The sequence below is a fragment of the Topomyia yanbarensis genome, chromosome 3 (genome assembly GCF_030247195.1).
Source record: "Topomyia yanbarensis strain Yona2022 chromosome 3, ASM3024719v1, whole genome shotgun sequence".
NCBI lineage: Eukaryota > Metazoa > Arthropoda > Insecta > Diptera > Culicidae > Topomyia > Topomyia yanbarensis.
The window spans coordinates 428,392,027-428,417,368 of NC_080672.1; the positions used below are offsets into that span (position 1 = coordinate 428,392,027).

The window sequence follows — 25,342 nt, forward strand, 5'->3', positions numbered from 1 at the left end:
GTAAAGCATTTCGGGGCAGTAATAACTATCATACTAACGACCGCAACAAAGTGTGTGCTGGTGATGGGTGGCGCAAGTGTCACGCGATTTGATGGACATTCCGTGCGGTATGAGATTTCTCCGGCAGTCCGGTAGGTGGTCGAAATAAAATGCTAGCTCGTTAAGCGGATGACGACGGTGGTAATTTGGCGATTCCGCTACAAGATGAATGCTAAAAATGTCATTAGCATTATTTTTTGTGCAACCTGAACCGCGACCAGTCGGGTAGGTTAACGAGATTTAAATTTAAAGTAGATGGGCCAACGCGCGGTTGCCAGTTGGTGAAAATCGTTTTAGAGCAAAGCGAGAGCTCTCGTTCGCCGAGGGTACGTCATATATACAGTCTCTGTTTGTTGAAATGATTATGTTTGTTTTGCTTTTGCAGCTTGAAATGTGTATAAATAAACATTAACCTATAAGAGGATGCCGTTTTGCGTGCCGGGGAATGGTTAAACATTGGTGCGGGTGGGCGAATGGCAGTCAAGTGCAAATTTACTTTGCTCAAACAAGTTACTTTTCTGGCAGTTAGAATTTAGTTAATGGACTGTAACGAATTAAAGTGGCATTGCGGCTCCATTATCATTATAAACAATTATGAAACAAGGGAATTATTCTAGTAATTGTGTGCTATTAGTTTGTGGTGACGCACAATACATTAAACATCCAGTAAAGGTAACCCCGCGTCCCCATCAAGAGGTCGATTACCATACGCTCACATCACAACTCATAACAGAAACAGCCGGAAAGAGATGAAACATTACTCAAAAACAGCCAATCCCTCGCAGAACCGCAACATGATTTATGTATGCGAGTTCCGTACTGCTCGCAGCCTGTCATGTCATGAGTGTTATACAACTTTTCCTACTTCCCAGTAAAATTAATCTTGCAGCCAGCGGTTTCCGTCCCATCCTGTGGATTCGATGGAACAGCGGTCGAGAGCTCCATTAGTGTCTTTCCTGTAGTGACAAACACCTTTCTCGTCACTCTCCCCGTCGTACGTACCTCTCGTACGTCTTAAGGTAGGATAAGTATTTCATTCACGTAACATCGTCTATTTTTGTACCTCTTCGTCATCGCCCTTGTCCCGGACCGGCACCGTATTGTCCGTTCTACTCTGCCGCCACTTTCTATACACCGCAGCACAGTCATTTCATTTTGTTGTTTATTCATTCATAATAGCGAAAATATCGATCTTGATTGAGAAATTCTGTGTGAGATCCAGATAGTGACGCGGAAGGTTATGATGGGCATGAACAGTAAGCTTTTGTAATCCTTGTGCTGATAAACAGTGCTCTATACAAATGATATGCCGCTCATTGCCGTGAGAGTTGAGCAAAACTGTTCGCTCGGTGGAGAATCGGAATGCCTGCGTGTATGAAAATAGATAAGGAGAGAGTTTCCTTACTGTGGGTAGAAGACATGAGATTTCGGTTTGAAATGTTGGAAAATCTCGACGTATCAATTGGGTCATTAAAAGGTGTCCCACATCAAATTGTATCACGAAAAAAGCTATTGACATTAACCATAGGCGTGCGCAGCCTTTTCCATTAGGGGGGGCTAACGGCTTAAAAACATTCAGTTATGTTGAACCTCCGTTATCAGGTAGATTTCTGGTAAAGGTTCGATTGCAAAACAGTTATTTTATTTTGTTATTGAATTATATATTGGACGGTACTTTTTGAAACACATGTCAGAATGGAATATTCGATGTACGGCTCACTCTACTTCGTACCACAACGATGATCTCAAATGCGGATTTTTTGAGAAAGTCCGTTACGATTCATACCATATCCGTAGTTCCAATTCACAAATAAATTTGAAGTCATGAACTGTTGCTCTATTTTAAAATTATTGGTACCATAATGAGGATATTTTTTACGGTGGCTAAAACACGTTGTATCACGAACAACATTCCAAAATTGTAGATTGGTCTGTGATTTAGTTCACGAGATATCATGTTCACTGGAAACGATATCAAAATATTGGCGTTCAAGCACAAAAGCTGCAGTTTCAAGATTTTTCAATAAAAAATCATGTATTTTTTGCAAGCGCATCAAAAAATGTACTATTTGATATTCTAAAAAAATGTTAAAACAAAAAATAATGTTAATTAAATACAAATGATTAGTGTAATAAGAAAGGCCATATCACACTGTTAGGTGGATACAATCAATTTTTTTATTTGAATTTCGGATTCATCGACCCAAAATTTACTAAAACCCACTAAATATGCATTGTGGGTTTTTGCGGTTTTAATTCGTCTCGAATGAAAATTTGAGCTTTGGGCTTGATACGTGCATTTAATTTCTGCACAAGCTGCTGATCAACACCTCTGGCTGCTTTTTTCCAGTATCTGGTCATTGAATTAGCATCCTTAGCCATGTTTCAATTTTTTATATTTATGGGATGTATAGATTTGGATTGGGTGGAATACCAGGCAATTTGCAGAGTTCATCCTATTCTCAAGGAAGACGTCATTATCCCGGTACTGCCATTGCGCATTCTTACTGTAGTAGCTACTCGCCAAATCTGGCAAAAACATGGGAGGGACCTAATTAATCGCTAGATGTTTTTAAGGCTATCGTAGATGTATAACTAGGTTCATATTGTAGGTTGCGATGAAAATCGGAGTCTTACGGCCATAACTGCCAATTTACTGCCAGATCATACACTTTTTCCGACAAACTTGTCTGCAACAACAATTTTATACTTCTTGGAAATTTGTGATCTTTGGCAACATAAAGCTTCTGTCCCGGAAGCTGTTTAAAATCAAATTTTCATTACCCTTTCAGATTCATTTATTGAATTTGTTCAGATCCTGACCATACATCTTTCAGACCCGCGATTTTGGCCATAGCGTTTTGCTTTACGGTCCAGCTCGATTGCTTGATAGCCCTATACGAAAACGATGACACCGCTTCGACAACACACCTTCAGGACAGCAGACATACATTACATGAAATCTGTTTGTACTGGTTTAGCAATTGTGATCATCATACTCGGGTTTTCATTTCTTTTGTGCAGAATTAATTCTGTATTTTTCCGACAATTCATGAAAACATTAGTTTTTTTTCAAAATTTTTGCATTTCATTGCAAGCAAATTGCAGTCAAAAATTTACAGAACCGGTCACAAAAAGCACTATACTGGAAAAGAAGACTCATAACGATTCTACATTCGTAGAGTTTCAAATGCTTCTAACTTGGATTTTTTTTCTAATTTTTAAGAATTATGTTGGGAAAATTTTATTAAAAAATTAGAGTGGATCTCAATATACGAGCTATTTAAATTTTAATAGGCCGCCTGCTATAAATCTGCCTTGTTTTAAAACCAATTAAATTTTTCCTGAACATTCAAAACTCAAGAATGTTTCAATGAAAAGTGTTACAACTGAACAAAAAGCAAAACATAAATAAAATCAATAAAAAAAGTAATATGAACTGAGCTCGAAAGGTAGAAAAATCCATAAAAAATGCATTATGAGATATAAAAAAACAAAAATATGAAATTGAATTTGAGTAATCAGATCAAAATATTTACGAAGTATATTGTTTCTCCTTCTATCTCATCAGGATTTGGTAATGGATTATGGCCCACTGATTTTTTTTTCACTATTGTTTTTTAAGTTCAAAAAATAATTTTTATTTTACTTTAAAACTTTGTTAACTTCATTTTATGATATCAATTTTTTCAGTATGTGAATTGTGACCTAGATTTTCACCTAAAATTACTTTTTAAATTTAAAATCTATTTAAGGTATTGGGTGAATCTCTAATGGATTTATAAGAAAAATGATGACAAACACATGCAGCCAGCGATCATCAGTCGTCCCGGTCCTGTGTGTGGGATGGGTGAAAGGGTCTTCCAACCTGCCGCAAATGGCAAGTATACATCTTTTCCGAATACTTCAAGCGCTGATGTATTCTTCGCTTCCAGTTTTTTGCCTTTTGCTCCGACATCTTGTTATCAGATGCCAACCATTTCTCTCGACGACGACGATAGTCGTATTTTGCGGCGCGACGCAGTTGATTCGGGATGCCTCGAATCCCTCACCACAGTCGACCAAGCGACCGTGAACCGTTCCGATACTGTTCGTGGAATTGACGAAAGGATCTTCCTACACGGCAACATGGCTTCGCTCTCTCCTGTACCTGATCCGTCCTCCAACAACATCGAGGTTTACTACCAGAATGTTGGTGGCTTAAATTCATCAACGGACAGCTATTTGCTCGCGACCACAGGTTGCTGTTACGACGTTATCGCCTTGACCGAGACGTGGCTCGACAACCGTACTCTGTCTCGCCAGGTCTTTGATTCAACATTCGATGTCTACCGCTGTAACCGCAATGCCCTCAACAGCCACAAGACATCAGGCGGTGGTGTGCTTATCGCCGTTCGCCGTGGTATAATAGCCCGAGTGATCAACGATGACCGGTGGGCGAGCTCCGAGCAAGTGTGGATATCAGTGAAACTTGCCGATCGCAATCTGTTCCTGTGTGTTGTGTATTTTCCACCTGACAGAATTCGTGATTCCAGCCTGATCGATGTACATCTTTCCTCCGTTTCTTTTATCGCCTCGATCGCCGCCTCGTCTGATGATATTGTTATACTGGGCGACTTCAACTTACCTGGCTTGACGTGGTGCCAGGCAAGTAATGGTTTTCTACGATTGGATATCGAAAAATCTGCGCTTATTAACAATGCCAGTTGTATTTTGGACAACTACAGCAGCGCAACTCTTCGGCAAATTAATATTGTCACCAACGAGAATGGACGTACATTGGACCTCTGCTTTGTAAGTGCCCGGGACTGCGCTCCGTACTGCTGCACTGCACTGAATCCTTTAGTCAAGCAGGTGCGTCATCATCCCCCACTACATCTTGTATTCGCTGGTAACGTAGGAGGGAATTTTGAAGACGTTTCAAGCTCTATCGTCTACAATTTTAAAAACGCTGACTACGACAGCATCGTTAGCACGCTGTTGGATATAAACTGGGACGAAAATATAAACAATGACAACGCGAACGAAGCAGCGATGACGTTTTCTAGTATTCTTAACTACCTTATCGATCGCCATGTGCCAAAACGAATAATTAGTACCGATGAACGCCCTCCCTGGCAATCAACCGTCCTTAGAGGTTTAAAATCTGCCAAACGAGCTGCATTTAAAAAATTCTCGAAGCATAAGACACTTGCATTACGAAATCACTACTTTCAACTCAACCACGAATACAAACAGCAAAGCAGACGCGCCTTTTTTAGACACCAGCGAAACGTCAAGCGTCCAAGCCCAAGTCGTTTTGGAAGTATGTTAACGAGCAGCGAAAAGAATCCGGTTTGCCATCTTGTATGTCGTTTAATGGAGTTTTAGGCACCGACACTAAGGAAATTTGCCAACTGTTCTCCGACAAATTTTCAAGCGTTTTTTCCAACGAGCGCTTGCCACCACAACAAGTCGCTGCCGCCGCTAATTTAACTCCTTCTCTAGGACGAACCATCAACCGAATTTGTGTCGATAATGCTGCCATTCTTGCAGCAAATGCCAAACTGAAAGCATCTTGTTCCCTGGGTCCAGATGGTGTTCCCTCGATTTTTGTCAAAAAGTGCATCAACGGGCTTCTTGAACCACTTCGGCGAGTCTTCGAGCTATCACTCACTACTCACTCACTGCTCGAGCTGGTTGTGTTAGATCCTATTTTCTTTCACTGCAAACACTACATTGCAGATGACCAACACGGTTTCATGCCTAAACGATCAACAACGACAAACCTGCTCTCCTTCACAACATATGTAATGGAAGGATTCGCTGACGGATTGCAAACCGATGGTATTTACATGGATCTATCTGCGGCCTTCGACAAAATCAACCATGATATCGAAACTGGACAAACTCGGCATTCATGGACAACTTCTGCGCTGGTTTCGTTCGTACCTCGATGGAAGGCAACTCCAAATCAGCATTAAGGACTGTCTATCTGTACAATTCTTCGCTACATCCGGCATACCACAAGGAAGCCATCTCGGTCCAGTAATATTCCTCCTCTACTTTAATGACGTCAATTTGACATTACAAGGACCCTGCCTTTCTTTCGCCGACGACATGAAAATTTTTCAACAAATACGGGATAAAACCGAACCGAGCTTCTTCAGAGGGAACTGGACAGCTTTAGTACGTGGTGTGATCTAAACAGAATGGTTTTAAACCCGAGCAAATGCTCAATCGTTACGTTCACGCGGAAACGCCAACCGACTCAGTTTAACTACCATTTCTTCGGCTCGAGCATTCCAAGACACTCTCACATCAAAGATCTCGGAGTCATCATGGATTCGGCACTAACGTTCAAACCACATACGTCATGCATCGTGGATAAGGCATCACGACAGCTTGGGTTCATCTTCCGAATAGCGAAAAACTTCAGGGACGTATATTGTCTTAAATCGCTTTACTGCGCGTTGGTCCACTCAACGTTTGAATATTGTTCAGCTGTTTAGAATCCGTACTACCAGAACGGGATTGACAGAATCGAGGCTCTCCAACGCAGGTTCGTACGCTTCGCCCTTCGTTATCTCCCATGGCGAAACAGATTTCAGCTGCCGAGCTATGAAAACCGTTACCAGCTAATACACCTCGACACACTCAGCATTCAGAGGGACTGCTCTCGAGCTCTGTTCGTCTCGGACTTACTCTCTGCTAGAGTGGATTGCGCTACAATCCTCGGACGTCTGGATCTTCAAGCCCCGCGTTCGAGCCAGAGCGCTGTTACCGTACTCCAACGAATTTTTAACAGTGTGGCGACGGCCTTTAACTTCAACTGGACGCGGAATGCGATAAAAGCGAAAATGTTAGCAATTTTAAAATGTATTTAGTTTAAGCAACCACCATTGGGGCCAAGGGCCTGTTGGTGAAGGTAATAAACATAAACATAAACCAAAACTTCTGAATAACTTCTGAGCAGCTCCGAGAATCAAGTAGAAAATGGAAAACTTTCTTTCTGTAGGAAAACATTTAATAACACTTTTAGAGGTTTTTGTGTGGTCCAAAATGCGTTTAGAAAACATATTTAGGAAAGAAATCATTTTTTTCGTAAACCTATGCTATTTATAGCGACTGGGTATTTGATGCGAACCATGGTTGAATGCATTAGACATTTCCAGGGAGCCACTTTCCAGTCTCGCTCCACACACATATTTTCCTCGATTGCATACCTCCGGTGACAGCAACGCTTTAGCCAAAAGTCGACGACGCCTTATAGGTTGTCTATTAATCACTTTAACGAGTCTCCTGCGCTCTACATGCCCAAAACTAAATATCATTTTAAACTGTCTCTAACACGCTAGTCCATAATTATCAAGCCTTATGCGCCCATGTCGTGATCGTCCTTTTCAGCGGCTTTCAGCTCACTACACTGTTCTAATATATAACCAGTGCGAGCAATAAGCTCCTAGTCTGATTTTTCTCATCTGTTGCTCGTTGGCAATCCACATCGAACCAGTTTCCTCGTGTGTTATCCGATAGTCATGTGACTGCTGAACTGATCACCTTATGAACTTGCTGCTACGTTGTGATCAGGCAAGCTCTTGTTGATCGTTCCCCAAAACCTTTTGTCCTAAAGGCAGAATTATATGTCTCATGCTTTCCATGAAATAAGATATTTAAACATATATTTTTGGTATTTACTATTAAACTAAGATTGCACTTGTAGCGTGCTATAAAACTTCAATTGTTACTTGGGTAGGAACAGGCTTAGAAACTTCCGGACTATTTTTTTATCTTCTGCTGTTAGGAGTCATGCTTAGGCAGAGTTACTACGAATTGCTTAAATCTACCATGTTTCACGGCAACAGCTGAGTCGTCCCTCTTTACCATGAGAACCGACAGCTTTCCTATCTGTATATTCCAAATTCTTTCATAACTAATTTTTTTAAACTTTTCCTACTTCGTAATTTCTAGCTAATTTAATGTCGTTAAAATGAAATGAATATTGAAGTAGAATAAGTTGTTATCGAAATAAATAACATCTATATAGTTCTTCTAAGATTATATTACTGTTAAGTTTTAGAAGAACGTTGAAAGTTTCTCGTGTTCTCGCTTTCCATGTAATACCTCCTGGAATCGCTATATATGCCTTTACCGACTGCATTAATCATTTGCAATAAAAAGTTTATAATTTTTAGTCAAAGCAAAAAATGAACTTGATCACCAACACTCTTGTATTTTTAAGCCGGTAACCGAATCTTTGCTGCAGTTACCGCTTCCTCTCAGCAACCTTATCTTATTATCGATAGAGATTCCTGATTTCAACAAACTTGCACTAACTAAGATAAGATGGCTTGCTTAAACAAAATGAGATAAGTTGCCATGTCTTTTCAACATTATAATGATACTAAATTTTTTTTATTCCAGCGCATTAGGGGGGGCTATAGCCACCCCTAGCCCCCCCTTGCGCACGCCAATGACATTAACCCATTAGATAATTTGGGTACAAGCAGATTAGAGTGTATCGTTTACACTGTATTTTTATCGCTGTCAGTTTTTAGAAAATTGGAAAAATGGCGTCACCCGAAAAGCAACGTCGCGAATTGGTTTTGCGCAAGCACCTGGAAAATCCTCAACTCTTTCACCGGGTCATCGCAAAACAACTCGGAATCGTACAGTCAACGGTGAGCCATGTGATTAAACGTTACTACCAAACTCTGACCATCGAATGGAAGGAGCAATGCGATCATAATGGATGTTCCAATAGTGATCAGAATCACAAGCGCGTGATGAAAGCGCTGAAGCGGAATCCCAATGCCTCGGTCAGGGATGTGACCAAAAGTTGAATCAGTCCAAGCCTTTCGTTCGCGGAAAATAAATTGTTCCCAAAATCGCGAATAAAGTGCCCTGCATTCTGGAACAACCACGTTTTCAAGTTACGAAAACAGGACCATGAACAAAAATCATGGGTTTTACAATTATGTTCAATTTCCCTACAGTAACGCTGGCGGAACGCTTTCATTAGTGGAAATAGTTAGTGTTAACTAAAGTCATGTTTTCCGCCATGTCATTACCAAATCGATTTTCTGTACGTGAACTAGCACACAACTTTGTGAACATTATTCATAAAACCAAAGGTTGACTTATGATGTTATTCATAGGTTAGGGAACATTAGTTCACAAAATCAAAACAATCTGGATACTTTCTCGTGAACTATTTCACGAAACTCGGAATTTTATTCATGAATCCATACAATCCTTGTGAACTAATTCGCGATTCTTAATATATTAGTTACGATCCAATATCCGTGCTCGAGAAATAGTTTACAAAACCATCAAATATTATGCATGTATTCGTGAACTGTTTCATGATTCATAGTACACTGAAACCTCCTTTTACGAATTCTTTTTTGCGTAATATTCGATTTATGTAACTTTTTTTACGAACTAAATTCGAAATAACGAACTCTTTTTGGAAAGTTTGAGTTGTTCATGCTGTACATTAGTTTGAGGAAGTTCATGCTGTACATTACAGCATGAAGTGATATACTTATGTGATCTTAGTTAATTGTTACCAATATAAGTTGGGTATTTTCGGAATGGGGTTGATGAATGCATGACGGAAATCGATATCTTGAACTATTTTGGAATCCAATTCTCTATAACCTCAACAATATGGGTATTTTAGGGATAGAGTTGACGAGTGCATGACGGAAATAGAACCCATATTGTTCGTCATATTGAACTTGGAAAAGGTTCCAATTGTCCATTTTCAGTATCTACTTGGCAAGCCCATTCCAAAAATACCCATATTGTTAAGGTTATCGAGAATATTGCTCCACCAACGAATATTAATAAGAATGTGAAGCAAACTTTTTTTACGAACTAAATCCCGAATAACGAACACTTTTTTTACGAACTAATTCAATTTACGAACCTCCGGTTTGGTTCGTAAATGGAGGTTTCAGTGTATAATAGCTACGAACTACCATTCGTGGTCGCGAAATAGTTTACGAAATCATAGAATATTATTCATGTATTCATAAACTGAAAGTCACAACTCGTGAAATACCTCATGAAATCATCAAACATTCATGGTTCATGATACAAATATTCATGGTTCATGATTTCTAGTACAATAGTCACGACTGACCATTCATGCAAGTGAAATATTTTACCAAATCATGAAATATGATTCATGGGTTCGTGAACTAGTTCATGATTACTAGTACTTGCCCAACGGTCTATCCTGCGTTCTTGTGATATTTAGAAGATATCTCTAACATTTTCAATTTCATGCAAGATGGTCATGAGATTTTCACTGGAACTATTTCACAAAATCTAGAGTATTATTCGAAGAATCACTTTTGTTCCATGCACTATTCCTTGAAATGTCCAGCTGCTAGCGACCAGCAAGCGGCACGAGCAGTAGATATAAGAAAACTATCAGGAGCTAGAACATCGTTATTCATTTGATAAGATTCAGTGTGATGTCGCAACAGAAAAAGAAAACTGCGCTGATCACCAACAATACATTACAGAGCAACAAATCGTGTTCGTGATGCAGTTCATAGAACAAGATCCCGCTTATTAGTCACACTTTTATGTTCCTGTTTATTTTGTCGCGATACTCCAAGTACTAAAACCGATAATAACCAAAAAATAACGGATCGCGAGCAGGCGAAAAGAAATTACGAATATCATAATAAAACTGCTGATATCATGAACATCAGTCACATCACTCCACGTATCAAATTCGAAAGTAAACTCTAGAAATAAAATATCATGATGGCGTGCAAAAAAATTACAAAAATCGTGACTATGATCCTCGAATCAAGAACATTAATCATACTATTCGTGACAAAAATATCAAAAATTGTGACTAAGATCCTGAAATCATGAACATAAATCACTCTACTCGTGACTAGAAAGATCAAGATCATAATTATAAATCACATTACCCGTGATTAAAATATCAAAAATCGTGACTCAGATCCTGAATTCATGAACATAAACCACTCTATACCACTGAATACGAGGTTTATTATTCATAATTTCAGGAACTTGGTCACGGTTTTCGTAAATACTTCAGTTCACGAGATCGTGATCTTGTTTTCATGAACGAATTTTTTTTTTCGAGTTCAAATGACCGGGATGGACTGCAAACATACAAAGTGCAGAAGGCTCCTAATTTTTTTCTAAAAGTATATTCGACACGGCTCAATGCGTTAGCACAACTGAGCCGTGGATCTTTTAATTTTTTACAATAAGTAAAATTAAAAAAAAAGTACTAAGAATCTGGCAGACGGATCTTGTTAACGCAGTTTGCTGCTGCGTGTTAAGATCCTTTTCCTAGGTGGTGAAGCCGCTTGGGGGTCATTAAGTCTGCCTTCTGCCGCGTTATCGTTCACGTCACGTCATGTCATCATCGGTACTGCTTTCTTGCTGTTCACGATCAGAGGCTCTTATTTGTTTCTTGTTCTTACAGGTCGCTGTTGTAAATTCGTCTTCGTCGGTATTGGCTTCTTGCTGGGGATACTAGTTGTTGGTTTGGGAGCGGGCTGTATGGTTACAGAATTGGCATGATGGGGTCTGCCCGGGATATGTGATCAGCGTTGTTTGCTTATAGGTTACGCCTTCCCTCGTCATGTAAAAAGGTATTGGTTTAGTCATTCGCATCATCACAATACGAACGCCGTTGGGAATGCCGGTGAAAAAAATCTCCAGGTGTTATTCGTAATAGATTATACTTCCTCGTTTTGTGACATGTTTCGTTTGAAGTATTCTTACACAGTGCGCGGGACCAAATCATGGATACGCACGTCCACATTATCTTTTCCATATGCATGAGGATCTTGATTCTGATGTTATGAAAATTCTAGTGTAATTCTACAAGATTTAAAAAGTACAAGCTTTCAGGCTCTCATCATCTGACACCACCACCGTCGGAAAATAAGTTTCTTGTAATACATCAACATGATAATTCACGTCTAACGTCCATTATGCCTAACGTATTTATGCCCAACGGGGTACACCACCAGCCTACACTGAGCGTCACAACAATGTTACAAAGATTTGGCACCAGCAATTAAGGCTGCAACATTTGCAAACGCTTCTACGAAGGGTTAAGATGTGGACTAACGTGTATTTTTAAGGAATTCGGAATTATAATCGGAATACGTTTGTTTACAAGAATCACTTTAACCCTTTTGAAGAATTCATATTGAATTGATCCTGTGGTGCATTCGAGGACTGAAGTTATTCCGACAAAGCTGCTGTAGTTGGTGAAGCAGCTGAAACTAGAGAAGGAGCTAGTTTGTATCCTGAAGTGATTATCAGTACCTGTGCGATCGTTCGAGTTTTTAGCACAGAATGATATGCCGGTTCCAGAAGAGTATCTGAGATAAGTTTTAATGTGTTTTGTTGGAATAAAAAATAATTGTTGTGCGATTTAACCTTCCGGAAGTCGCGCTAGTGCATTGAGGGCACGCTGCTCTGAAAATCTAGCGAAATCGTCTTAGCGCACCAGCGGCTGCTCATTCAGTGGGCCATTTGCGCGACTTCCGGAAAATTAACCGCATGCCGTTTGACTGAATGTCATTTAACCAAAAATGTTACATATTTTAGTTACGGTTTTCTTGTCTACTATTTATTAAAAAGTTTCAGAACTCTTCTGTCTGTACGAGTTATTAAAGAGGAATATGGAAAGTAAAAATTTCCATTTTATAATTTGAAATACCAGAATTGGAAATTTCTTTGATACCAAAAATCTTGGGAATGCATAAAATGTCGAGATCTGGGGTTGTCCTTATTTTTATTTTGAGAAATGGCATCAGATCATGCATTTCTAATACATTTAGGATATAAAAAAACTAATAGCTGTATTTCTAAATTCAAATCTCATATCAACTCAATAATGGCGAATAAAAAAAAATGCTATGACACTGGAACACGACATTTCATGCATTTCTAAAACATTTGGCACCAAAAATACGAATCCTATTTTTGAAATTTTAAAGGCTCACCCGTTTGTATATTTAATTGGTCACTCTTTCACTTCATTGGCATCCTACTGCTAAAATATTATGCCTAAAAGTAATATAATTTGTCTACCAAGACACAAATCGTCATTTAGGACATAAAACATCATCCAAGTAATCAAATTTTCAATTCTTCAAATGAACAAGCAAGCAGAAACAGGAATTAGTGCATTGTACTTCGATTCTGTTCATTTGGCATTTTTTTTTCCTCTTTAAAATTCTGTACCCATCACCGACTTAATCCCAATATCATTATATTGGCTATAATCAATATTTACAAAAAAACACTCGCATCATTACATGCTCAACACAAATGGATAACGTATCAATTCAAAGGTGAAGCGTAATCAAAAAACCAAACTAACGAGTTTTGTATTCCATACGCGATAGCAAGCCTTACTTTTAATGAGCCATATTCTTATTGCGCATCAGCATACGGTGACCCATGTCTCCTTGGCAAAATCAACAGAATTGCTATTCAAAAAAAACATCTATCTGCGAAGGCCACAGTCCACCAACGCAAACTATCTCATGTTTGTGGCCACTAAATGATGGTGATTAGTTTGATACATTCTAAACAATTGAAGTCCCGTGCAAAGACAAGCCGGAGCTTATTAGCATTCGGCGAACTGCATAATGTGCATCGCAGGGCAGTGCGAAAATCTGCTCCAGTTGGAGCTCACATGCAAACAATGAACCCGCATCATCCTCATCTAAACTAGTCGCTATGTCAATTAGAACAGGCGTGTATCTAGAATATGTATTCCCTCATATAGAAACTGAACAGTTGCATTCGATAGATCCTACCCTGCCCCACCGCTCAGAGTTTAATGAATCGCGAGCACGCGGGTCAGATTTAGTGTAACGTGTGTACCAACCAACCAGTCAATTGATATGAACTACTGAACTAAAAAGCATGTACCTCTCCCTCTTTCCTTTCCAGCAATTCTGACCTCGGTGCTATCTATTTAGAATGCAGTAGAAATCGCGGCAACAGCTGTGACACGCAGAATCCACCCGCGTACAAATCGGCGATGTTTTAAATGCAAAGACAGGCAGTAGTTTGCCTTCCGTCGTCGTCGTTGCCAGTGGATCATCCTCTTCAGCACCGGTGGAAGCCCGGTCGGGTGAAAAACAAACCAGGCCAAGTTCGAACCATCGCCGGGTGCCGGTCGACTAGTGTTTCGTGATACATATATAAGTTAGTGATACATCAATTGAAACCAATTACTAGCGAAGTGTGAGCGCGAAGCAAAGTGAGTATCAGTCTGTCTGTCGGTCGGTTGGTCGGTCGGTATAAAACCAATCAACGCACAGCACAGTGAAATAGCAAAACGTAACATAAATAGCTAGACTCGTACAGTTTAGTGTTGGTGCTAAATCAGCCGGTCGGATCAATTGGAATCAAACGCATTGTTAGGCGAATCAAAGGCGGTTACTGATGGGTAGCCGAAGCGACCGCAAACCAGCAACGCCGGTGCCACGCTTCTTATTCTAGATGAAAGGACCCAGCAGGACCAAATGTCGCATCGTTAGGCGCTTGTTTTTATTTTTCGCCACCCTCTCAATCATCCCGTTCACGGTGCTCTATCTGGTCACCTCGGAACATCTGGTTCGGTTCAGGGCATACAATGTAAGTATAAGGGATTGGATCACATATCGACAGGGGTTGTTGGTTTTATAACTCTAATGAAATTGTCAATATCAATTAAATGATTAAGAAAAATTAATTCTAAAGTCAAACGTCGACTGCTCCTGGTGAATTTAACTCCTTTGTTGGAACCTATCTCTAACTGGTAACAAATAACCGGATTATTTGATTCTGACAACGAATCCCGGAGGACACCGCAGTGGGCTTCCCAAAAGATCTCGCTATTCTATCTGCTTCACTCCCCTTCTCCTGTTATATGTGGAGCAGAACAATGCCCGTACAACTTATCTCCACAGCGAGAATGGTTAGTGTTTTATATTCTTTGCGGTTAACCGTGAAACTAAATAAAACTGCAAAAAATTGCGAAAACATAGCGCTGAAGGTCAGTAAATTTTGGAAAAATTCCATCCGGTCAGTGCTAAATTGATAACCGGACGAGTTGCAGAAGGAATAAAAAAATGCATACCTGTCTCTTTTTAATTCGTTAGATAATAAAAAATTATTAAAGAGCTCTAAAATGTCGAGCAACCGCATTGATTCAAATTTTTGTTTTGTTTCAACATATACTCACTTAAAGTTTGTCCCAGATCGCCAAAATTCTCGTGTCAAAGCCATACATGAGGTGGTAACCTTACTCTTGTTCTATAGCGTTTTAGTTATTATCTAATTATTTCTATGCATATGATTTGGAAATACCATAACTTTTCAAAATTTCAAGTTTCTAACTTTCCAAAGTTTCTGAATTTCAAAATTTTCTAAATTTCTAAAGTTTCTTAAAGTCAGAAATTTTAAGTATACCATTCCAAAGTCTAAAATTTTAAGCCTATATTTCTAAAGTTCTTTGGTTTAAAGTTCTAAAATCTAAAGTTTTAAAATTCTAGATTTCTAATTTTCCAAAGTCTAATTTATTAAAGTGTAAAATTTCCGACTTTGGAACCTAAAGTCCAATGTTCAAAGTTTCTAAACCTGTTTCAATTTCTAAAGTCAAAAAATCTAAAGATCTAAAGTAGTAAAGTTCTAAAGTCTAATGTTTAAGTCAAATTTTCTTGAATCAAATGTGGTAAAGGTCTAAAGTTCTAAAATACTAAAGTTCCATAGTTCTAAACTTCTAGATTCCCAAAATTCTAAAATTCTAAAGTCTAAGTCTAATGTACTAGACAAATTTAGTCCTCAAATTTTTCTAGTACATTAGACTTAGGCTTTAGAACGTTAGAATTTTTGGAAATTTAGAAAATTTCCAACTTTACAGTTTCTTAATTTTTAAAGTTTTTAAATTTCTAAAGTGTCTCTAGTTTCTAAATTTTTAAAGTATATAAATTTCTAGATCGCTTAAATTCCTAAATTTATAGTTTCTAAATTTCTTAAGTTTTTAAATTTCCTGAATTTCTAAATTTTCTAAATTATTTAAGTTTCTTAAGTTCAGAATTTTAAAGTTTGAAGTTCTAAAGTCTATAGTTTTAAGACAACATTACCAAAGTCTAAAGTTCTTTAGTTTAATGTTCTAAAATTTAAAATTTTAAGGTTCTAAATTTCTAATATTCTAATGTTTTAAAGCCTTATGTTAAAAAGTCTAATCATCTTGAGTGTAAGATTTCAGACTTTGTAGTCTTATGACTAATGTTCTAAGTTTCTAAAGCTATAGAAATTTCTAAAGCCATAAGTTCTAAAACTCGAAAATACTAAAGGCTGCCCTAAGTTAGCGCCGCTAAAACAACAAAAATGATCCATGAAAAATTGTAAAACGATCCATTAAAAAGTTGTCCATGTTCCGTAAAACAAAACTGAAAATCCCTAAAACAGTGTGAATTTGATCCATAGATTATGTAAAATTGAACTAGAAAATGGTCGCAAAAGAGCACTAAAATAGTAATAAAAGAGCAATTAAAACCAACTTTTAATTGCTCTTTTATTACTATTTTAGTGCTCTTTTGCGACCATTTTCTAGTTCAATTTTACATAATCTATGGATCAAATCGCCCTTTTTTATGAATCATTCACACTGTTTTAGGGATTTTCAAAGCCCCATAAAAATATTGAAAATGTTCCATAAAATGTTACATTTTGCGACATAAATTCACTGACATTGATCCATAGAATATTAACAATGTACATTAAAACACGTCGATATGTTCCATACACGGAAAAAAATTCGTTCATAAATTTATGTACACAAGGTCACGATTTCGTGAACTGAACAATTTATGAAAATCGTGACCAAGTTTCTGAAATTATGAATAATAAATCTCGTATTCATGAACCTATTTGTGTATTCTAAAAACCAGTTTGCCCCGAATATACACATGACGTTACATTAGAATGTTTAGTTGGGTTACTGTTGTTGTTCCCTGGACATGTTTAGTTTTTGTTGTGATTCTTGTTCACGATTTGGGAATACGCAATCGACAGTCAAACGTTGTGCATGATTTCAAGAGCTTATTCGTGATTCTTATGACATTAGCGAGATCAAAGCTCATGATTTCAAGATCTTAGTCGCGATGTTCGTAATTTCTGTTCATGTTATCATGATATTTTATTTTAGAGCTTACATTCAAAGAGTAATGTAACTAATGTTCATGATATCAGCAGTTTTATCACAGTATTCGTAAATTCTCTTTGCCTTATCGTGATCTATTATTATTGGTTATTAACGGTTTTTTTACTCAGAATAACGTGACAATATGAACTGGATCATTAAAATAAGACTCATTCACGATATCTGGTTCTGTAAACTATATCACGCACACTATTTCGGGTTCTCAGTGATAATTATGTTCGAGGTCCTAATAGTTATTTTTCTAATATCTACTGCTCGTACCTATTACTGGTCGCTAGCAGCTGGGTATTTCATGAAAAAGTGCATGGAACAAAAATTATCCTACGTAAAAATTTCATTCCCATGTTGCATGAAATTGTAAATGATTGGGGATATCTTCTACATATCACAAGCACGCAAATAGATACTTGTTAGATCGTAAATCATGTACTAGGAATCATGAACCAGTTCACGAATACATGCATAATACTTCATGATCTCGTGAACTATTTCACGAGCACGAATATTGGATCGTAACTAGTATATTAGGAAACACGAACCAGTTCACGAATACATGAAAAATATTTCATGATTTCGTGAACTATTTCACGAGCATGGATATTGGATCGTGACTAATATATTAGGGATCATGAATTAGTTCACGAGGATTGAATGGATTCATGAATAAAATTCCGAATTTCGTGAAATAGTTCACGAAAAAATAACCAGAATATTTTGGTTTTGTGAACTAATGTTCCTATATCTATGAAAAAATTATGATTCAACCTTTGGTTTTATGAATAAAGTTCATAAAGTTGTGAACTAGTTCGCGTACTGAGAATCGAATTAGAAATAACTTGGCGGAATCTGTGAATGAAGTTCACAAAACTAAAACACAGCGTTGTGCGGGCGTTACTGAAGAGAAATTTAACATAATTATAAAAGCCATGATTTTTGGTCACGGTCCTGTTTTCGTAACGTAAAAACGTGATTGTTCAAGAATTCATGGCACTTTATTCACGATTTTGGGAACAATTTTTTTCCGTGTGTTATCAAAAATGTTTCGAGCCAACTCAGAAAAAATGTTGGCAGCACCCTCTCAGATTTTAATGAAACTTTCTGTACAGAACTTTGTCACAAAAAGCCACTTTGCATTATTCGTTTTTTTTTCAAAAATGATCTAGACTGTCTTTTGAAAAGGGCTTAACTTTTTTTACCAATTTTTTCAAATGGCTGTAGTCTGAAAAATCCTACAAAAAATGTTGTAGGAGTGATTTTCACAAAATTAATCAAATTTTTGAATAAAAATATTAAAAAATTCTTCCTTTTCCATGGGTCGTTGCTAAAAATGCCATTCTGCACTTAAATCATACTTTGACTGGAAACTGCACAAGCTTGCGAAGTTTTTCTTATTTTTGTATTGTGCTGCTGCTCTACCAGACATAAAATAAATTTTAGAAAAGTTTGTCAATTGTTTCATAAAATTTATCATTTTTGAGATGAACAAATGAACTGCAGTCTTCCAGTCTTTCAGTCTTCATTCAACTTTGTTATGAATATATATGTACTAAATTCGTTACTGATACTTTTTGCATGTATCATGCAACTAGCAGTTGGGAAAATGGATTCTGATATGATTATGCCATTCATTGGTTTAGTTTTCAAAAAAAAATACACTGAAGAAAAAAATTCAGTTTGGACAAGAAAAAGTTTTTTTTTAAATATTTTTTTTTCCTTGAAAGTGCCCAACTTGAAATTTTGACGGTAGGTAGGGAACATAATTATCTATCTTGGAACAAAATTTCATCCAAATCAAAAATGTTTTTTTTTGTAAATCGACTTTAAATTTTTAAAATCGATTTTTTTCAGTGTAGAAATCAATGAAGAATTTTTTCAGTATTTCTATTAAAAAATTTGACTAATTTTGTGAAAATCACTCCTGCAACATTTTTTTTGAAGGATTTGTCATTTTAGACTACAGCCATTTGAAAAAAAATTGGTAAAACAGTTTGGCCCTTTTCAAAAGACAGTCTAGATCATTTTTGGCAAAACAAAGTATGCAAAGTGGCTTTTGCATGAGCATGAGCATGATGACCGCACAATTCGTAGTTGCTACTCCGTGATTGACCAGAACAAGCGAAATTGCACAGAGAATCAACAGATGGGGCCTGGGAGTAGCTATCCACCATCAATGTACAAGTCTCGAGAGTTCTATTCATTAAAATGTCAATAACGGCGCCGGCCACGTCCTTACAGTCATCGGGGAAGGAAAGGAATATTAGTGTGGTAACGAAGTGATGTCTGAGTCAGTTTTGCATGGGGCCTAGCAATGCATGGTAGTGTATTAGTACTAGGTTCTAACAAACTAAACATTTTTATGGAATAATGGTTAGATTTAGCTGAATAGTATGTTCGGAAGAATTGTAGTACATAAAACGAGTTATGTTTTGGTTAGAAAATTGTAGTTCCACATCTGACCGCATAGATGGCGCCAACACTAACTTTTCAACGAAGAGAGATAGCCATTAAGTGTCTTCTACAAAGTTGTAGAACAAGAATATTGCAGTAATTCTTTCAAACATCTCGATATTCTATCTCTCTCCGTTGAAAAGTTAGTGTTGGCGCCATCTATGCGGTCACAGATTGAACTAAAATTTTCTAACCAAAACATAACTCGTATTATGTACTGCAATTCTTCCGAACATACTATTCAGCTAAATCTAACCATTATTCCATAAAAATGCTTAGTTTGTTAGAACCTAGTACTAATACACTACCATGCATTGCTAGGCCCCATGCAAAACTGACTCAGACATCACTTCGTTAAAAGTTTAATAACTTTTTCTATTGGAGTCAGATCGCTTTGCAGTCTTCAACAAAGTTGTAGATAATAAAATTATATTCTTAAGTTTCACTTTTGGTGATAATCTGATGTATAAAGTGCCACCTAGCGGCGAAAATGTGTGCAAGAGGGTTTTCTCCATGTAAATTGTCGAAAAATCCCATACAAACTTCAAGCACGTTGGTCCGGTAGCTAGACTTGTCCGATTTGCTTCAAATTTGGAGCAAGCACTCCTGGTGGGACTAGGAATCGACTCAGGGGTGGGCTGATTGAGTTTTCAAAAATACATTATTTTTCTGGGCAGTCTAATCTCCACGTTTGCCACGGGAAGGAGTTTTTGTTAGTGGGGTAGGGTAAAGCGTTACACAAATCTGGATTCACCTTGATAAGTGATACGATTATGCAACTCTCAGAGATGTTATCATGTATTTGTTGTTCTGGGCAGCCGGATGCCGAGAATTTATGATCGATTTATCGTTTGTTGAATTAATTCGGAAATACTTGATTTGTAAAAAATGCAACTTCAACTCCGGGCAACCGGTTGCCGGGAGTGTTGCCTATACTTGAATGAATCAATTTTTTTTCAGATGGCATGCACACGAATTTATTCTTCCCTGTTTCATCCTTCCGGCAAAACACGACCGATCAAGAAAAATACAATATAACATAAAGCCTAGATCAAGATTTCGTAACATAACATTTATGGATTACCATCATTGATACTACTACAAGTAATGAAACGACAATTATATACATTGCTTTTTCTTCACGAACGATTTAATAAAATACAGACTTTCATGCAATCGATATTCGCGCGGGTTTTTATGCTAGCTGGAATGCATTTTGAGCGGTATAAAGCAAGCACCACCTAATTCCCTTAAACGACCGACTTTGTATGTCCGATATACAACCGATGACGCGCGCTTTTTTACACTAGCTACTCCGAATTGAGGCAACACCGAAGGCAAGGAGAAGAATGCAATCTACTGATTGAAGCTAAAATAAGCAGAATATGTAAAAAATGAAGTTCTTGTCTTTTCTCAACACAATACTAATATTATAATTAATATTCAATATTGTATGTTACATCTATAATCAATCTGTTACATATATAATTCAGAATGAAACAATTTCGAAAAATGTTATATAATTTCAGTGAGCATAAGCGTTATCGAAGAAACATGGAATACTATACTGATCATATCAACGAAATACTCGAGAGCATTAATTATCTCGGCAATCGCAATACCTATTCCACGTGGGTCTAAAGAGCATACCTTACACTGTCCATCTCCCTCCCCCGCACTTCGCCGTGATTTCCATGTATACTCGGGCATACACCTCCAATAACATTCAATGAGTGGACAGACCGAACACGTTCAATGAACAAAATTTACAGCAGAAGAAAAGAGAGGCAAACAGAGCAATACCTCATCGATGAACAAAAAGAGCTCCTCGTGTATTCACTAGCAGCTTATCCATGGCAGGCAATACAAACTGTTGGAAGATGCAACACATTCATCAGCTTTTCCGTAACAGAAGGTGAAAACAGCGAAAATGTCAACACTACACGGGGAACTTTATTCAGTCATCAACAGCAAACCCCTCCATCTATTCCCCGTGACTCAACGCACTACACAAACTCGGTCCATCCACCTCCCAAACGCTCATCAGAAATATATGCAGGAAAACTCACAAAAATCACAATAGAATAAAAGAGACAGGACATTTAACAGAAATCAAGCAAACCCTGCATATCCCCGTCCCTCGGCGTACACTGCACGTTTTAAAAACCAATGAGAGAATCAGTGCAAAGAAAGACGGTGGTGATCTAATTTCTCTTTGCCAGGATGGCACTATTCCAATTAGAAAGACAATAAACCTATCGGAAGAAACAAGCCGCCATCCACACGATGGCTGTCGGACCTACAAAGTCCAACAACTGGCAAACAGACTCCAATCGACCCCAAACAGTGTATGTGTGTGAGATGAACTGCGTAATTTTACTATATATTCCATGGTCGGTTCACACATTAAAAACATTCTAGCTTGGTGCGATAATATACAGAATATGAAGGGCATTGCAGATTAAAATATGAAAAAGGATAACTTATCTTGATTCCAACGGGAAGAAGCATCCGTTTAGAAATTCCTAAGCATCCACACCCTGCTGCCTCACAAGCCATATTCACTATGTAATGCTCCGTATCTATATACTTTCTCACTACAACACAACCAGCTATATCATTCCACTAAGACGAACGATTTTAACTGCATGTTTGCTTTCTCTAGCTTCTAGATCCTATTTTTCGAAACATCACTATTCACTTCATTCCTCCTTGGGATTAACAGCAATAAGGCACAATAGAACTATTTTACAATCTATAAATTACTACTAACTGGAAAAGACATTCATACGGATGGCATAGTACCAAATTTTTTCCACAGAAGGAAACAATCGCGAGAGAGCTGTGCAAAACGATCCTCTCGCAATGACTGTCCAAAGCAAACTCCAAAAGTTAGCCGTACAAAACAAGCGTACAAAAAGTATAAAAGATATCCCAAATGAATGTGAAGAAATTCACTGAGAAATTCTAATGACAAGTTGGCATCTCCACTCTCCCTATCAGATACGTTTCCATGATTGGGTTAAATGTCAAATTGCAAACGACATGCTTAATAAATATAATAAACAAAACGATAAGGGCTTTTGATCCATCGGCGGCCCAGAAGAAGAATGGATGGGAGAAGAGCAATACCGGCAAAGACCGACTATTATATGAGCGGTTCACGCTCGAAAGGGTGACGCAGAGTACTGCACTGGATGATTTTGAAGAAAGGACCAGGGGTGCGATTTTACGAAGTTTTAGCTTCCGAAGGCCCTACATTTTCTGACAGAGTGAAGTTCTGGAATGTTGAATTTTTTCATTGTTTAGGAAAGCAAAAGTAGTACAGAGCTAGTGTCAGACCTTCATGAGACCTAACGAAGTCACTTTTTCAGGTATCCGTCAATACAGATTTGTTGGTAGACGGTTCAGATTTTAATAAAAAAAAATACATAATTTGACACATCTACAGATCGCTTGCAACATAAAAAAAACTGTTTGTGCAATTCGACAGCTTCATCTTAGGCCAATTCAATAAATTTCCTAAATGAAAAATTTCTTTTTTTAAAGCGGTTTTTTAACCAAAGCTTTGGAAGTTATACCTGGGCGTAGAAGAGCCGGTATATTAATATATATTGTTACTTAGTGTAGAATTAGACTTCATCCTTTACGGCTATTATACAACCGCCAGAAGAAACCTAAAACGTTGGTACACAATCGGGAATAGCGAATCAGAAAAGGTGACTATATGTCAGTGATTCACTAAATACCGAATGGATAAAGGCTATGATGCAAAACCTTAAGGTCCGTGCAGTCTTCGGTACGGAGCAATTCATTGACCTAGGAACTCCTAGCACGTTGTTAGTCGCCTCTTACGACATGGGAGCAGCTTCCCAGAGGTTCTATTCTTGGCTGAAATAGTGCAAAAGGATGTCAGCCCGCCGGACACCACACGGCTTAAAACAAAGTATGCAAAGTGGCTTTTTAAGACAAAGTCTTCATGTGTAGAAAGTTTCATTAAAATCTGAGAGGGGTGCTGCCAACTCCGAATACGATTTGGCGCGAAATTCGTCTATTACAAACAAGGAGCAATAAAATGTTAGAAAAAGATCCATATATTTGATGAAAAAGTCTGCTAAATAATGTTTATTGCTCCATAGAAAGTGTAATAATGAACATTGTAAATGTATTGATTCATATATAGAACGTTAAATTATAGTTCATGAATATTTACAAAACGATCCATAAGAAAAGAAAATGTAAAACGATCCATTAATATGTGCTTCTGCACCATCAAAATTAAACTTAATGAATTCATGCGAAGTTTTTGCTATATTTATTTATTTTTGTATCAATAAGGTATTTCTTGCTGAGCAACAAGAAAATAAATTTAGCTGCTACTACTTGCTACTCTACAAACCATAGCTCTTTAAAGTTAGCCCAAAAAAAACAAAAAAAAACAGGCATATATCCTAAAAACGAAGAGATAGCGAGTTGGTCTATTTCACAAAAAGATGTATTTTGAAAGCATCTAACTTTCTAGAACATCGAAAAACTGTAAAAAATCAAATAAAAAAGTTACAGCAAAAAACACTTTTTAAAGGGGTATTCCGACATGTACATCAATTTCACCCAATAATTTTTTTCGCTTAACAACAAAGCAAAGTTTCATTTTGTCTACAAACAACTTGGCAACAACTTGCAAAGAATTTTTTTTTTATTTTTTACCCCCTTAAATCAAAATTTTCCAACATTATATTAAACTACTTAAAAAATAAAGAAACCTTTCCGAGGACTTCAAAGTGCCATAATCAATAGTTTCGTCGCAAATATCAATGCCCGGCTTTTTTTCGATTCCGTCCCACTGTGCACCGGGAGCCTCTTTGTGTTTCTTGGATCCTTCTGATCTCGCATCACCTGGTGAAGTTCTTGGCCTCTTCGGTGTGGAGAGGGACGTCCCCTGGGGTTTGTCTTTCGCCTCGTAAGTTTCCCTCACTTTCGGTGGTGCCACTGTTTGCTTTATTTTCAAGGAATTCTTGGTATTTTCAACCAGGCGCTCCCCTCCTACGGCTGCTGTTGTTGTTGAGGCTGCTCCTGGTTATAAAACTGCGGCTGCTGTTTTTTTTTTTGGTCGTGCTGTTCTTCCACTTGTTGGTTTTGCCCAGGTGGTGACCTCATTAAACCACTTTTAGCGAAGGGATTCGCCGCGTCTACTTCATATGTGTAAGTTTTTTTTTTGGGTCCCAACTCCGGGCCGCTATCTCCACTCGTTGCACATAGTCACCTCTCGTGATCCCATGATTATCTATACAAGCAGCAGGGAGGTCATACAATGCTGGACACTATCCTTCATGCGGATGACAGGGGCCATTATTGAAATTTACAATTGTAGAAACGTAGCAAACATCAGACCAAAGCTCGTTCGTGATTGGTTCCTGCTAATTTTATGCATCCAGCCGCAAATCTTGAACATATAAGTCGAATATTTTTATTCAATCTTGGGGGGTGGCCTATTTCGGGAAACTGCATATCAACACCGGTAAGAAAACGACCACCCGAATGCAGCTACCTCGGTAGACTGACTTCATTATTCAGTTTGTGCAGTTCCGTGCTAGTAACCGGGGCCAATTGGAACAAAATTTTGAAAAATTTCAT

The 25,342-nt window shown here is 37.8% G+C and overlaps 2 protein-coding genes across 2 annotated transcripts in view; one reads left to right on the forward strand and one right to left on the reverse strand.

The window, feature by feature from the left end:
* LOC131693194 (uncharacterized) overlaps positions 1-25,342 on the reverse strand; it is an 86,646-nt gene that overhangs the window by 7,133 nt on the left and 54,171 nt on the right. The gene's annotated exons all lie outside the window — the stretch shown is intronic.
* Positions 1-25,342, forward strand: part of LOC131693195 (carbohydrate sulfotransferase 11) — a 77,635-nt gene that overhangs the window by 5,579 nt on the left and 46,714 nt on the right. Inside the window, exon 2 of the mRNA XM_058980827.1 lies at positions 13,999-14,688. Within this exon, the coding sequence (XP_058836810.1) occupies positions 14,554-14,688 (135 nt within the window). The 5' untranslated portion in view covers positions 13,999-14,553. The remainder of the gene's footprint in view (positions 1-13,998; positions 14,689-25,342) is intronic.